The sequence below is a fragment of the Centropristis striata genome, chromosome 14 (genome assembly GCF_030273125.1).
Source record: "Centropristis striata isolate RG_2023a ecotype Rhode Island chromosome 14, C.striata_1.0, whole genome shotgun sequence".
Taxonomy (NCBI): domain Eukaryota; kingdom Metazoa; phylum Chordata; class Actinopteri; order Perciformes; family Serranidae; genus Centropristis; species Centropristis striata.
In genome coordinates this window covers 15,987,421-16,000,980 of record NC_081530.1, presented here as the reverse complement: position 1 = coordinate 16,000,980, position 13,560 = coordinate 15,987,421, and the positions used below count along the sequence as shown (strand labels likewise).

At 39.5% G+C, this 13,560-nt stretch overlaps 1 protein-coding gene across 2 annotated transcripts; it reads left to right on the top strand.

Moving 5' to 3' along the window:
- Positions 1-1,275: 1,275 nt before the first annotated feature.
- On the top strand, positions 1,276-11,983 carry znf384a (zinc finger protein 384 a). Of its 2 annotated transcripts, none has more exons than XM_059350007.1 (11): positions 1,276-1,455; positions 3,457-3,524; positions 4,366-4,675; positions 5,151-5,273; positions 6,085-6,239; positions 6,327-6,403; positions 6,586-6,810; positions 8,523-8,690; positions 9,456-9,534; positions 9,811-9,969; positions 10,073-11,983. In XM_059350007.1, exons 2-11 carry the CDS (start codon positions 3,462-3,464, stop codon positions 10,472-10,474), a joined length of 1,761 nt encoding a protein of 586 aa, XP_059205990.1. In that variant the 5' UTR covers positions 1,276-1,455; positions 3,457-3,461; the 3' UTR covers positions 10,475-11,983. The 2 variants fall into 2 exon arrangements, with proteins under 2 accessions (XP_059205990.1, XP_059205991.1); XM_059350008.1 differs by lacking the exon at positions 1,276-1,455 and adding an exon at positions 1,462-1,839.
- The last annotated feature ends 1,577 nt before the right edge of the window (positions 11,984-13,560 follow it).

The window sequence follows — 13,560 nt, the reverse complement described above, 5'->3', positions numbered from 1 at the left end:
GCACTGTTTGCTTCACAAGTCACCATTAACAGCTATATAAGCTCTAACTAAGCAGTGTTTTAATATAAATGTACTGAAGCTATAATCAGTTTTTGTGTTATTTCAACTCTCTGGTGAAGTTCTGCCAAGGAAGACACCACTTTGTTGCTTTTGAATTAGTCTGTGCAATTCAGCAAATTGTTTTTAGGAAAATGTTATTCTTCAAACGTACACAATAAAGTTCCAAAAGGGAAACCACTTATGTCCTTTACTATTTCTGAAAAATGATAACATCCTGCTTTTAACTGCTATGTTACTTATTTGTCTATATTCGTGTGTTATTCCTGTCTATGGTACATGTAATTTGTGCATTTCCTTTTTGTTTTAAATATTTTTTTTTGTTTTAATTTATTTTCATCAAAGCGAAAGTTGTGTTGCTTTTGCATTTTTCTTTTTATTGGGGACCCCATGAGGAATTTCTCACATGAATAGTGAAGTCCTAATAAACCTTTTTTCTCCCCTAAACATTTTTAAGGTTATCCTTTGATTTATCTGTGACAGAATACCTATATTCTGCTGTTGCAACTTGATTGATTTACATTGCCTAGGGATTAAAACTAGCAACCATGTAAAGCTGTCATTCTCAACCTAAAGCCAAAGCAGCCATAACGGTCAAAAGAAGTGGGTAATTTTCTGTAACTTTATTTGTGGACATAAGCTAAATACAAATTAAAATTAATAGTGATGGGATGCAAGAACCCTGCAACAGTGGTGCCTTTTTAAATGGGATTTGTAACTATTGTAAATTATTTGAGAGGTATAATATAGTCCAATCTAAGACCAAATTTTACATATAAATTGATTATAGTCATGATGTACTTAACCCCAAAAACTGACAGGATAATTACACACCGGAAGGTACTGTATGGACGATGGCAGCTGTGTCAAGTTAGCATAAAAATAGCCGAACTAGTGCAGGAAGTAAAATATTTTTATTCACACATTTAAAAAAAAAAAAAAAAGATTATTATGTGTATATAACAAAAACTACAACACTGGAAACGAAAAATAAAGAGAGAGCCACGACAAGTGCCAAATAGATATACATTATATAATTGTATTACATTTTCTCAGCCTAAAGAGAATTGACAGGTGTCGCATCTCCATTACAATTAAAGTTGTGTCATGAATACATTTTTTTAATTTGTAATTGGTACTGTTTTTTTTATTTTGTTTTGTTAAAACGCTATTGATATTAATCAGCATAGCTTTTATTTTGAAATGTGTGGCCGGAAACGCAGCTGTTTACCTCGATGTGACTTGACTCTGCTGAGGAGAGCTGGAGGGAAAAAAAGGAAAAAAAACGAAGAAAAAAAGGCACATCTGAGGGGTTTGAGGGGCGGATTTGGACAAAGTTTCCCAACTGTCCCGACCCGAGGAGGCTCCGGGGGGGTTGACGGGGAATCGATTTCACCGGTAATGAACCCAGGAGTTATTAGTCGGTTGTTAATTAACTGTTATTTTCAGTGTGTCTGAGAGCGCCGTCGTCCCGACCGCCGGAAGTCTGCATGAAGCTGCGTCTCCTACAGAGGCGACCGACGCCGTCCACGTTTTTTTTTCTGTCTTGGTTTTTTTTTTTTTTTTTTTTTTTATTCGAGACTTTTTTTCTCTTTTTTTATTTTCTCTCAGCGAGATGAGCAGGGAGTGAGGAATGGAGGCGTAGGGAGCACGGATGTTTGTGTTTACTCAGCTAGTGAAGCATATGAACATACAGGCCTCCTTGTAGCAGGAGCAATATGAATATACAGGCCTCCTTGTAGCAGGAGCAAGCCAGCGAACAAAAGGAGAAAATTAATGGAGGCAAGTTAGCTTAGCTCCCCTTGTCTTGTTGCGTTAACCAGCTAACGCTAGCCATGTTTGTTTACAACCAAGATATTGCATAAAGCGCTTGGCAGCTTGCTGGGTGGAGTGTAATAACACACCATTGCTTTGCAAAGGGCTTCCACATTTGAACGATTTATGACAAATCCGTATATGCAAGATTGCATCAATCACTGCTAAAGGCAGCTAGCAGTGCCACAGTTATGCAGCCAGCTAGTGCAAACATGGCTCTCAGATCGCTGAAACATTGATTAATAACGACCCTTAAATTGTCAGATGGCTGCAGGGAAATTAACTAATTAGAAGCTTGTGCCATTATTTGTTTAAATTCTGTGCTACTGCGGATAGTAGAGGGAGCTCATGAAAACAACGTAAACATGCTTTGAGTTATGCATTGCGAATGTTTTGCATGAAATATATCGTTACCTCAGTTGTTTCAGAGTTTATTTTGATAGTGTATTACGTTATGTTGAAGGCCTATTCCCTCCTAAACGGCTTAACTATTACAAGTTATTTTAAATGTCAGTTCAGCTTTACTAACATGCTTGCTTTCCTAGGTATGTGAGCACTATGGCTATGCATGGCATTCACACACTTCACATGCATACAGAAAACCAAAGCTCGAGTCTTCTGTTACTATTGGTCTGTGACAGAAGCAAAGTATGTGGAAATACAGTGCAAATGCATGCCTAAATAGACCAGTGAAACTATGAAACTTCCTTCTTTGAGCTGCAGAAAACATGTTGCCTTTGTGTCAGTGGGAGATAATCAGGAAGCAGAAGATAAGAGGTTTGATAATGAAAAGATAGGCTGTAGTCTTTTTAAACAAACCATTAGCATTATGAAAATGGCTGTTATTTTCAAAACATATTGTAATAGCATCTAATTTGGTGTGTTAATTTCAAGTCAGACACTTATAAAATTTTGACAGTGTATGGTTGCACTCCAAAACTAGACTTAACACTGATAAGCAAGCACATTAAGATTGTATAACTGGTTAAGAACAGTGCAGGCTGTGTAGTGAGGAAGTGCATGGGCTATGCTGCAAAACATTAAAAGCCTCAAAAACTGATTATCATTAGTGCGTTCTCAACTCTTGCCTCTTCTATCCTCCTGTAGACTTTTTTTTATATCCATCTCCCCTGGGATTGAACATCTTTGACTGATTCCTTTCACGCCCTCTCCTCTGTAAATCTGGTATTATCAGTATTTGAGATAGAAAAAACAACCCTGACTGCCAATGCTTAAAGAATTTCCTTTCAACCAGTCCGTTGTGTAACAACCATCTTACACTTCTGGACTGGAATCCTTTGGAACAGTCGTTGCTTGCCTCGCAAAATTGCTGATTTAGTGACATTTTAACCAGCCACAGCTCAAATTTAGCATAGACTGCTCAACAGTACTCCATCCTGATCCTGAAACTTATACAGTGTGTCAGCAGATTGAGGAGAGGATCATGGAAAGGAAACAAACTAAGATGACTGAAACGCAGCCATGCATGGTGTCGTTTCACATGAAAATAAAAAAAAGAAATAATAAAAAGGAGGAAGAGGAGGAGGACAGGTGTTTTCTAAGTGTGTTGCTTTTTAATTACAGAAATAATGGACGATTCCCATTTCAACTCATCATACTTTTGGTCTCCCGTCCCCACTGTACAAGGACAGGTAGAGACAACCTTATTGTTGGAATTGTCTTGAAATATACATGGTATCGTGGCAATAACACCACTGAATAATGCTCATTTAGCCGGTGAAGTTGGCTTAATCTCACATGAAAGTCATTCTAATGAGTTCTTGACATGGGGAGAGTTCACTTGATCATATGATGACTCCTGTCCCTCTCATCTCTTCAACCCCTCTCTGTTCCTTTTTTTGTTTACTTTTTGCATCTCACCATGCCTTCGTTCTCTTTTCTCTCCCATTGCCGCCTTCTCCTCCGCTGTCTTCTCCCTCCATGGATCTGATTCATTATCATCTCCCCCCATCACTCTCCGCATCCTGCTGCTAACTTCAACCTCTTTTTCTACCAACATGTTCCCTCATAATCCCCCGCCACATTTTCTGTTTCCTTTATTCCCTCACACATCTTTTTTGCGACCTATATCACCTTCGTCTGCTCTTGTGTTTTTTCTCCATGTAAACTTGACCCGTCCTTGACTCCTCTTATCCACCTCCACCTTTGTGTTTCTGTTTTTCATCCGCTCATTTATTCTATTTCTTCCTCTTCTGTCCTTTTCACTGCTCCCAATCTGCCTGGCCTCCCTTCTTCTTCATTGCTCACTTTGTTTATCATTATATACTCCTTCTTTTCCTCACCTCTCTTCACACCTGTATTCCCCATCTTTCATGACCTCCTACCTTGTGCATATCATCCTTTCCTCTGATCCCACATCTTCCAATGTTCTACCCTCATTCATCCCACACTTCTTTCCTCTTTAATTACTTCACCCTTCCTCCTTTCCATCCTCTTACCACCAACCCGCCCCCTCTACTCATCCCTATCTAGATCGAGAACGCCATGTTCCTGAACAAGGCAAAGGAGCAGCTGGGTCAGGAGAAGACCAATGCCTCCTCCTTCTCTCACGCCTCTGCGTCTTCCACCTCCTCACCCCACTACCCCACAGCTGTGCTCGCCATCCCCAGCTCAATGGACACAGGGTCCGGAGTGCGGTTGGTCCCCAAACAGGAAGGAGGTGGGAGTACAGGAGGAGGAGGTGGTGGTGGCATGAGTTCACTTGGGGGACACCTGCACCAGTCGCACACCACCCAGAACATCACCGTTGTGCCTGTTCCCTCTACAGGTATCATGACTGCAGGTGAGTAGGCTCCTATGTCGTCTTCTGCCTAAATAAATCTTTGATCCCCCACTCCATTTGACATTTCTGCATCATTTTATCTTATTTGTTTGTTGGTATAACTTTTAAGATGGGTGCATGTGAGTAAGGAACACTATAAATATTTAACTGCAGCTGCTACAAATCTTGATCTGAACTGTTTTTTTCTGTCCATAAAAGTCTCTTTGTATTCAATGTAAGTATTTCTGTGAGCAGCAGATTTAGGGAGTAGATTGTTAAATCACTTAAGCGTCATGTCAAGTCTATTGTGTTGTGCGGTATTGCCCCTTATGCAAAGTATTTTGTGGCTTTACATATTAGCAGTGCCTTAATGAAGGTTATTTGAGCCTGAGTTATTTGCACCTATTGTTATTTACTCCTCAAGTAGAAATGCTCACTTAAATATAAATGTTTGTTGTAACTGACAGTTAGATCACAGTCTCTCTATTTCTTTTAGCGGGGTTAGTGATCACCACCCCTCAAGGAACACTGGTCCCCACTGCCTCCACGCAGTCATTTGTAGGTGGACATCCCACTGCCACCACCATGATAGTATCTGCACTGCACCACTCAAATACAGGTAAAACACGGACGCAAATCAAACTGTATCAAACTGCAGTTTGTTGAATAAAGTCAAAGTTTATTCAACCATTTTTTCCCTGCTTTTTTGTGTTGTCATTAGAGTCTCACTTATATGGAATTAATGAGGCCGATACCTATTTTAGAGAGGAAAAATTCACCATCTACTGATATGGCTGCTGATATAGTGAATATTTTAGTGTGTGGATTTTGCACTAATATGACTATAATATGACTATACAAATGTACACAGAAGGCTTCTGTATATATATATATATATATATATATATATATATACAGAAGCCTTCTATATATATATATATATATATATTTAAAAAATATATTGAACATTATTGTCTATTATACAGTATACATGAAAACCGAGAAAGTAAAAAGAATGAATAAAAATGAAATAAATAGCTAAATAAACATCAGTAAGGTGTGCTAAGTATCAGTCAGTTGCTGACCATTTAAATAAAGAATACATGAAAATAAAAAATATTGCTAACATTATTTCTAAATCACCCCAAGTATTACATGTCCTTAAAACGGCACATTTTGCACAACATATATGATAATATCGCCTCTTTGATATATTGGTTAAGCTTTAGTTATGACATCCATACACATATTGGCATACACACACTAGTGTATTGTAAGATTTGAAGTTGCTCAGACACCCCTGTACAAAAAAATCTATGTATTGATGTGTGGGACCAATTGTGTCAGATTTTTCCTTGTAATCGATACTGTGTTCCCACAACACTCACACCTTCGCCCCATCCTCTCTTTTTATTTTTTCCTTTTTTCAGACAAGAAGGACGACATTGCTATCCCTCCTGCAGTTGTCATGCCAACACCATCAAAGCGAGGCAGAAAGAGCAAACAGATGATGGGCAGAGTGGGCGGGGTCCTGCCTCCAGGAAGTGATGCACTAATATTGGCACACCTGGCAGCTGGTGGACAGGTGAGGGTCTCTTGTGTTGTGATTTCTACACAGCATGGATTGTCAGCGTTACTGCCTTTATTCATAACCAATCTGTTATTGTTTTAGCACCACGGCGCTGACCCATATGACCTGTCAAATGATGAGGATGATCATACCAACAAAGATGGCCCCAAATCCTACAGGTATAAGAAAAATATTTAGATAAGAGAAAAGCATTAGTGTTTGTGATGTGACAGATTTATTGAACATTTAAAACAGTCTTGCCAAAAGCAGAAGCTACAGGCTCCACTTGTAAACCTACATTTAACCCTACATTAAATTCCCATAAAGGTCCTCTTCTCTCTCTTACTCCTCACTTGCAAAGGTGTCGGATGTGTGCAGTGACGTTTTTCAGCAAGTCAGACATGCAGATCCACGCCAAGTCTCACACGGAGGCCAAGCCCCACAAGTGCCCCCACTGTTCCAAGTCGTTTGCCAACTCCAGCTACCTGTCCCAGCACATCCGCATCCACAGCGGGGCCAAGCCCTACACCTGCACCTACTGCCAGAAAACCTTCAGGCAGCTCAGTCACCTACAGCAGCACACACGGTACTGAACTGAGTGGTTTGTGAGGTCTTGTGTATGCGCCTGCTTATGCATGTGGTTTGTGTTGTTAAGGCGTGTGTGTGTGTGGACCTGTGTGTGGTGACTGATGAAGGGAGGAAGGGCTGGTCAGTTGGGGATGTGCCAGGATCTTTTGGGGAGAGTGTGAACAATTCCGAAAGCTCTTTTTGCACAGTCTATCACCTCTCAACAGTCATCACCTATGAAGGTGCAGTACTTGTACCAAACTTAAATTCAGTTAAATTAATTTTGTGTATTTATCAATGGAGATGAGTTCCTTTCTGGTGACTGATTGATTAATAGGATAGGAAGCCAGCTTCAATTTAACTTTGATCACTTAAAAGCTACAATCTATGCAGAATAAATAAGAGCCTGAGTGGATGCATGCTACAGTGTTTAGTAGAGTAGGTCAACTTACAGTTACCACCAAAATATAGCTTTAATTAGAGGGTGGTTGGTGTTAACTTTCTCATCCTGCTGGTGATACGATCACAGGCTTGGCTTGATACTGCATGCATGTTGCCTTATTTTAGTTATTCTATTTTCTCTGGATCTACTCTGCTTTCACACAACTCCTTCAAACATCCCATCTTTTGTTTAAGGGGCCTTCTGGAGATCTTTCACTGTCATTGGAGCCACTTAAATATCAACAATAAAAAAGCAGTGAAAATGGAACTTTGTCTAAGATAATATTTAGGAGATAATGGCACTGAAGTTGAATATCACATTCAAAATTGTGTTAGCTCGAAAGTCAGTCTGTTATTTTAATCACACAAGTGTGCATACACTTTGTATATGAACTGTGTGTGATCATTGAGCTCCAATACGCACTTATTATTGCCTTTGCCATTGTTTTACTGCACTGAGTCCTTCTACATAGTTTGCAACAGCCATTTCTTGGCCTTTTGGTTGCCATCAGTGGCAACCACTTTTTAACATGTAAAAAATAGGGACAGCAAACAGCAAAATGTGCACCCCAAAATAAATAAACGTATTTGTATTTTTCAACATCACATTGATCCAACCGACAAAAAACATGATAACCCTGATTGAAAAACAAAAAGGAAATTTACTGAGTCCTAGAATGGTTTAACACTTATTAGATGTAACTATGTTTGTTGATGCCAGTGATGAAAGCACCTGTCTACCATTCATGCCGTCATACTCTGATAAGTGTTTTAATTTAACTTTTGACCTTGTCATTCACCTTCTTCATATTTTCATTCCCCTTATTGCCATGCAGTGGGTTTTTCTTTGTGGTTTTCAGGCCATTAATTTTAAACAGGAAGATGTGCTTCACGGGCTTACCACTCGTCTTGAATTTACATTTGAATTGGGCTGCAGCAGAGCCAGACATTCATAGACACACTCACACTCCACTCAAAGCAGGGCACAGCAATGGAGAGAGAGACTGCGAGAGAGACTGAGAGAGAGAAAGAGAAAAGCATGACTGTGCTTGCTGTATGTTTTTGTTCTGTGTTTTCACAACTCAGACACAGCACAAAGAGCACACTGTCAAACCTAATGATCTATGATCAACACAATTGATCGTAGATCCTGTTAACTTTAACGCATGATTTGGTCTCCAGTTCATCGTGAAGTTTGGTCATGCTGTAGCTTAAAAATCTCTCGCTGTTTCTCTCTCTGTTTCTCTCTCTCCACCTCCTCATCCCTCCAATCCCGGTTTCCCGTGTTAGAAACCACACGGAGGCCAAGCCCCACAAGTGTCCTCACTGCTCCAAGTCGTTTGCCAACTCCAGCTACCTGTCCCAGCACATCCGCATCCACACCGGGGCCAAGCCCTACGCCTGCTCCTACTGCCAGAAAACATTCAGGCAGCTCAGTCACCTACAGCAGCACACACGGTACTGGTCCGGGCTGGGCTGGGTGGGTTCGAATGGCTGGTTGTGTTTTTATGTGAGCATGTCTGGGAGCAGGTGGGTTGTGGCACTGTGGTTGTTTGGCAATTATTGCACTTTACTTTTTGTGTGTTTGTAACATCTTTCAAATTTGGGAGGCATGCTATTTTGTAAAATATCTCTCTTTTTTTTAATAAATCAAACTAGAGTTGCCAAATTAAGACATTAAGGGAGGCCTTAAAATTAATAATGCTTCACATAAAAATCGGGTTACTTATCAGCCATAGCCGATATCTGATATATACATACTATACAGTGTTTATTGGTGTCATATCTGCCAGTCCACAGCCATGTTCCGCAGCCGCAGACCTACAATGATCTAAATGTGGGGTGAGAACCTTTGAAGCTGTGCAAATAAACTAAGGTTTTCACAAATAATAGTCGTTAGACATAATACTTAATAAAACTACATACCAAAGGAAATTCGCTTTTTGGGAAAATTAAAGTAGGGAAAAGCAAGGGGTTTGTTTCCAAAGCTATGATCTTAATGTGATTCAAATTAAACATTGGTGAATGATGGTAAGTGATAGATGTGTAAGGAAGAATGAGCACACTGCATTTGACTGTATAATATTGCTGTATTTACAATATATTGCATTAGATGAGAGACTCATTAATGCACAGCATTTTCATTTTATTTCTGCAAGTGCAGCAACAAAGAAACCTTCCGCTGGCAATAAACTAATTATGTGCCTTACTGTGATTTCTCAGGATTCACACTGGTGACCGACCGTACAAGTGTAACCATCCTGGCTGTGAAAAAGCTTTCACTCAGTTGTCCAACCTCCAGGTAAATCATTCCTGCTGACCTGATGACATTATCTGTTCTCTCTCTTTGTTGGTGGTTGTTCGGAGTGTTCACTTTAGAAAGTCATAAAGGAGGTTAAATTGTTTCCACTTTGGTTAAGATCAAGTTCAATTATTATTATTTTTCTCACTGTTTAAAGAATAAAGGTTTGTGAAGGACATTTTTTGGTACTCTCAGTATTATATTTTAAAGCACTTTCTATTTAAGACAACATCACTTACTGATTGTGCTAATGTCTGTTTATCCCTCTCCCCACAGTCTCACCGTCGGCAGCACAACAAAGACAAGCCGTACAAGTGCCACAACTGTAACCGTGGTTACACAGATGCTGCCAGCCTGGAGGTGCACCTTTCCACACACACCGTCAAACATGCCAAGCTGTTCTCCTGTGGCCTCTGTAACCGATCCTATACATCGGTAAGCTCTCAGACACGCTCAGATGTAGTTTTTCACACAGTGCACACACTCTGGTCCTAATTCTGCTGTCATGTCCTTTATTTTTCTCTCTCTCCAACTCTAGGAGACATATCTAATGAAACACATGAGGAAGCACAACCCTGACCCGCTAACAGTGGCAGCAACAGTAGCTGCTCAGCAGGCCCAGGGCCTTACGCCAGGTAGAGGCCGAGGCCGTGGCCGAGGGAGAGGAGGAGGTGCGGGCAGAGCAGGCCAGCTCCAAAACCAGACCAACCCTAATAACAGCCAGAACCCTAACCCTGGTGCACCAGGCAGCTACCAGCCAACCCAGCAGCCCACAGAAGCTGTGGTGCAATGCCCGTTTGACCTGCACCAGTACAAAACAGTGTCAGCCAGCGAGATCCAGTATAAACCAGTCACTGTGGCGGACCTGCCAGTGGCCCACAAAGACCTCTGCCTCACCGTCTCCACATCAGCCATTCAGGTGGAGCACATGAACTCGTAGGCTGCGTCTTCCCACTCTGTTTGAGGAATTTCTAATTGTGTCTGCAGTGTAAAAAACGGTCCATATAAACAAGTTATTTAACTGTATTTAGTATTTTTGTCTTCTTAGGCAAGAAACAAATGGCTCATAGGGTGGAAATGTTTTACCAATGTGATACTCAAAGATACAAGTAAAAGCCACCCTAAGCCAGTTGTTTTTCTTCATTTTGAGAAGCTTAAATATTGAGTACATTAAATTACCTGTTAGCACACAGATATTTTACAATGTGCTTCTTGAGCCCACTTGTGCCAAGTATCTCTCAGAATAAATGCTGGTCGGGTAATTTATTCTTCAGTCTGTGAAGAATCAACCAGAAATTAATTGGAGCTCACTTTTGGCTTTTTTGTCATTATGAATGAGATGGTGATTAAATCCAGATCCCATTTCTCAAAAGCATGTTTAATCTAATTTCACCTTTCTTCAGCTATGAGTCAGTGGACCAGTAATCAGTTTTACTTGGCTTTGTAAAATACCCTTAAAACACTGATCCAAAACCAGCAGTCCTCCTCTGAGAATCTTGATAAAAGAGGCTCACAGAGTCCCTTCTCTTTTTTTATTGCAGTGTTTGCAATAAGCACCATCAGAGGATGAAGATGTAAAATATCTGTAAAGAAAAAAAATATATACTACTCTCTGCACATTTATGGTCCAGAGAATGGTGTAGTTGTTGGAACACATTCAGATCACATTAATCTGAACATTCTCCATTATTTAGTTCAAGCCAAAACAAGGGAGAGAAACAAGACAAGAAACCAACAACAAAAGAGTATAGGGAAGGGCTAAGTGGATAACTTTCGAATGGCTTTTGAATGACACCTCTGGTTGGATCAGAAAGGCTGAATTGAAGCCTTAGAAAAGATCACAAAAGAAGAGATCCCGGAGAAAAAATATAATGAGGTGTATTATTGGAATAGGCTCAAACCTGGGGCTGAATCGTGAAGTGTTCACAAATCTTGTTTGTGCTCACCTCATCTCAGACAGCAAGGAGTTGAGGAGCCATTTCTTTTTCGGAGCCCATAGTATTGAACAAATGACTCGGATCGGTTCAAGAATGCACTAAATATGAGGAATCTGCAGCTGAGCAAGACAGAGACAGGAGAGAGAAAGGGGGTTTGGTGGGGTGGGAGGGGTCATAAAGAAAGCACTTGATGAAGCTTGTACTTCATGTCTATGTTTGTCGTTATTGTACTTTTTTTTTTAATATATCATATGTATGTATTTTTCTACCAACAGAGGAACGTGTGAAAAAACTCAGAGAGAAAGCAAAGTGATGCATGAATGTGAAAGGAACAGAGAGAAAAGTCCTAACAGAGTGTTTTTGTCCCTTTTTTTTGTTTCTATTCAAAGACAAACAGTTTAGTAAAGACAGCCCAACTCATCATAGTCAGTTGTTGGCAGAAATAATGATTGTGTGATAAAAATGGCTGACAGGTACTGTTATCAATCTTTTTTTTTAAAGAACTTTTCATACATATTATTACTACTTTCATTATAACTATTGCAAATGTTATCCACATTATTATCAATCTGAGGCATTATTGTATTGCAGTATGCTGTACATAAAATAGATAGAAAAGACTTTTTCATCTGTAAAAGGGAAGTATGTCCTGTGTAAAGCATATATGGAAACTAAAGGAACTCAAATTAACAAGTACCAAATGATTGGCTGTGTCCCAGGTCACCTCCTGTGCTAAATGACCGTAACCTGCAAAGTCTGCAAAAGAATGATGAGTAACAAAAAGTTGGTTAAACTATAGGAAAATATTTTTTCTCTTTCTGTATGTATGACTACGCAATGTTTCTTGCAGTTTGAATCACGCTTACATTGCACATGGTGATGTTCATTCTAATTATGATGTAACCTGAAATGGTTTCACCAAGTTCACTGTTTTTCATTGGTAGAAGTTATTAACAGCAACTCTTATTAGGCTTATTAGACAAGATTGTTGTGGCACTGTGCAAAAGGCAACAACTGCAGCCTGAAAACCATTTTTTACAGTGAACACCCATGAGAATCAGTTAATTACATTTTAACCAATTATCTGAGAGTATATTTTATTTGATTACTTACTGGGCTGTGTGACCTGGGACACTGCTACCGTGTTTTTGTGCACAAACTATCTCTACCCAATCAAAATGTTCAGGCAGCCTGTAACAACTGGCTGCTTGTCTTCATGTATACTCCTCCTTGTATTTCATTGTGTCTTTTTATGAAAAATAACAGATTCTCAATATTCTTGTTAATGTTATTACTGATGCTCCTGATAATAGTACAGTTAACTGCCCTCTTATGCTACACTCTTGCATACTGTATGCACAGCTACACCTCTTGCTCATCTGAACAGACTATTTCTTCCCTAAAGGAGAATAAAGTTCGATAAACAGTTTATGATGAAAAAAAACACAATTGTCTGATTTATTTTTATTTAAATCCAGACTGTGGTATTGATAAGAATGTAGAAATGTGTAATGTATTTTTAATTATTTGATCAAGTCTAAGGTGATCAAATAATTCAAAAAGTGATCTCACCTGTCATCAGTGATCATGACACAACTCATGTGTCATGATCACTGATGACAGGTGAGATCACTTTTTTATTTTGCACAGGTTACAGCCGGTGAGTCTGTTTAGTATGTTTGTTCAGTGATAGTTTACAACTGCTTGGAAAGGCCATTAACAATGTGTAAAAGTTATCCATGTAGGGGGAGGAGTGCCCAAAACAGTAGGTCTTGTGGAAATTCCTCTGCCGTTGGTGAATAATGAAATGGAGACTTCTGTTGGCCGACAAGATTTTTATTTGCTTTGCAAAGAAAAGGTCAATTAACACGCAAGCGGTCGCAAATGAAGAAAGAACCTCAAATTTGTCACATTTTTCTTTTAATGGAGCTGATATAAAGCTAATGAACTTCAGCTGATAATTAAGTGACCTAGAGTAAGTAAAGAGCTGCCATAAACACTGAAGCATAAAGGCAATGTGAACTTATAAAAATATAAGCACACCATTACATCACCTATTCAAAGTGAAATAAATATATATATATATAGA

Coding starts and splice junctions, on each gene's coding strand:
- znf384a (XM_059350007.1), top strand. CDS start 3,462: ATGGACGATTCCCATTTCAACTCATCATACTTTTGGTCTCCCGTCCCC. Junction 5,274..6,084: donor ACTGCACCACTCAAATACAG/GTAAAACACGGA, acceptor TCCTTTTTTCAG/ACAAGAAGGACGACATTGCT. Junction 6,811..8,522: donor CACCTACAGCAGCACACACG/GTACTGAACTGA, acceptor TTCCCGTGTTAG/AAACCACACGGAGGCCAAGC.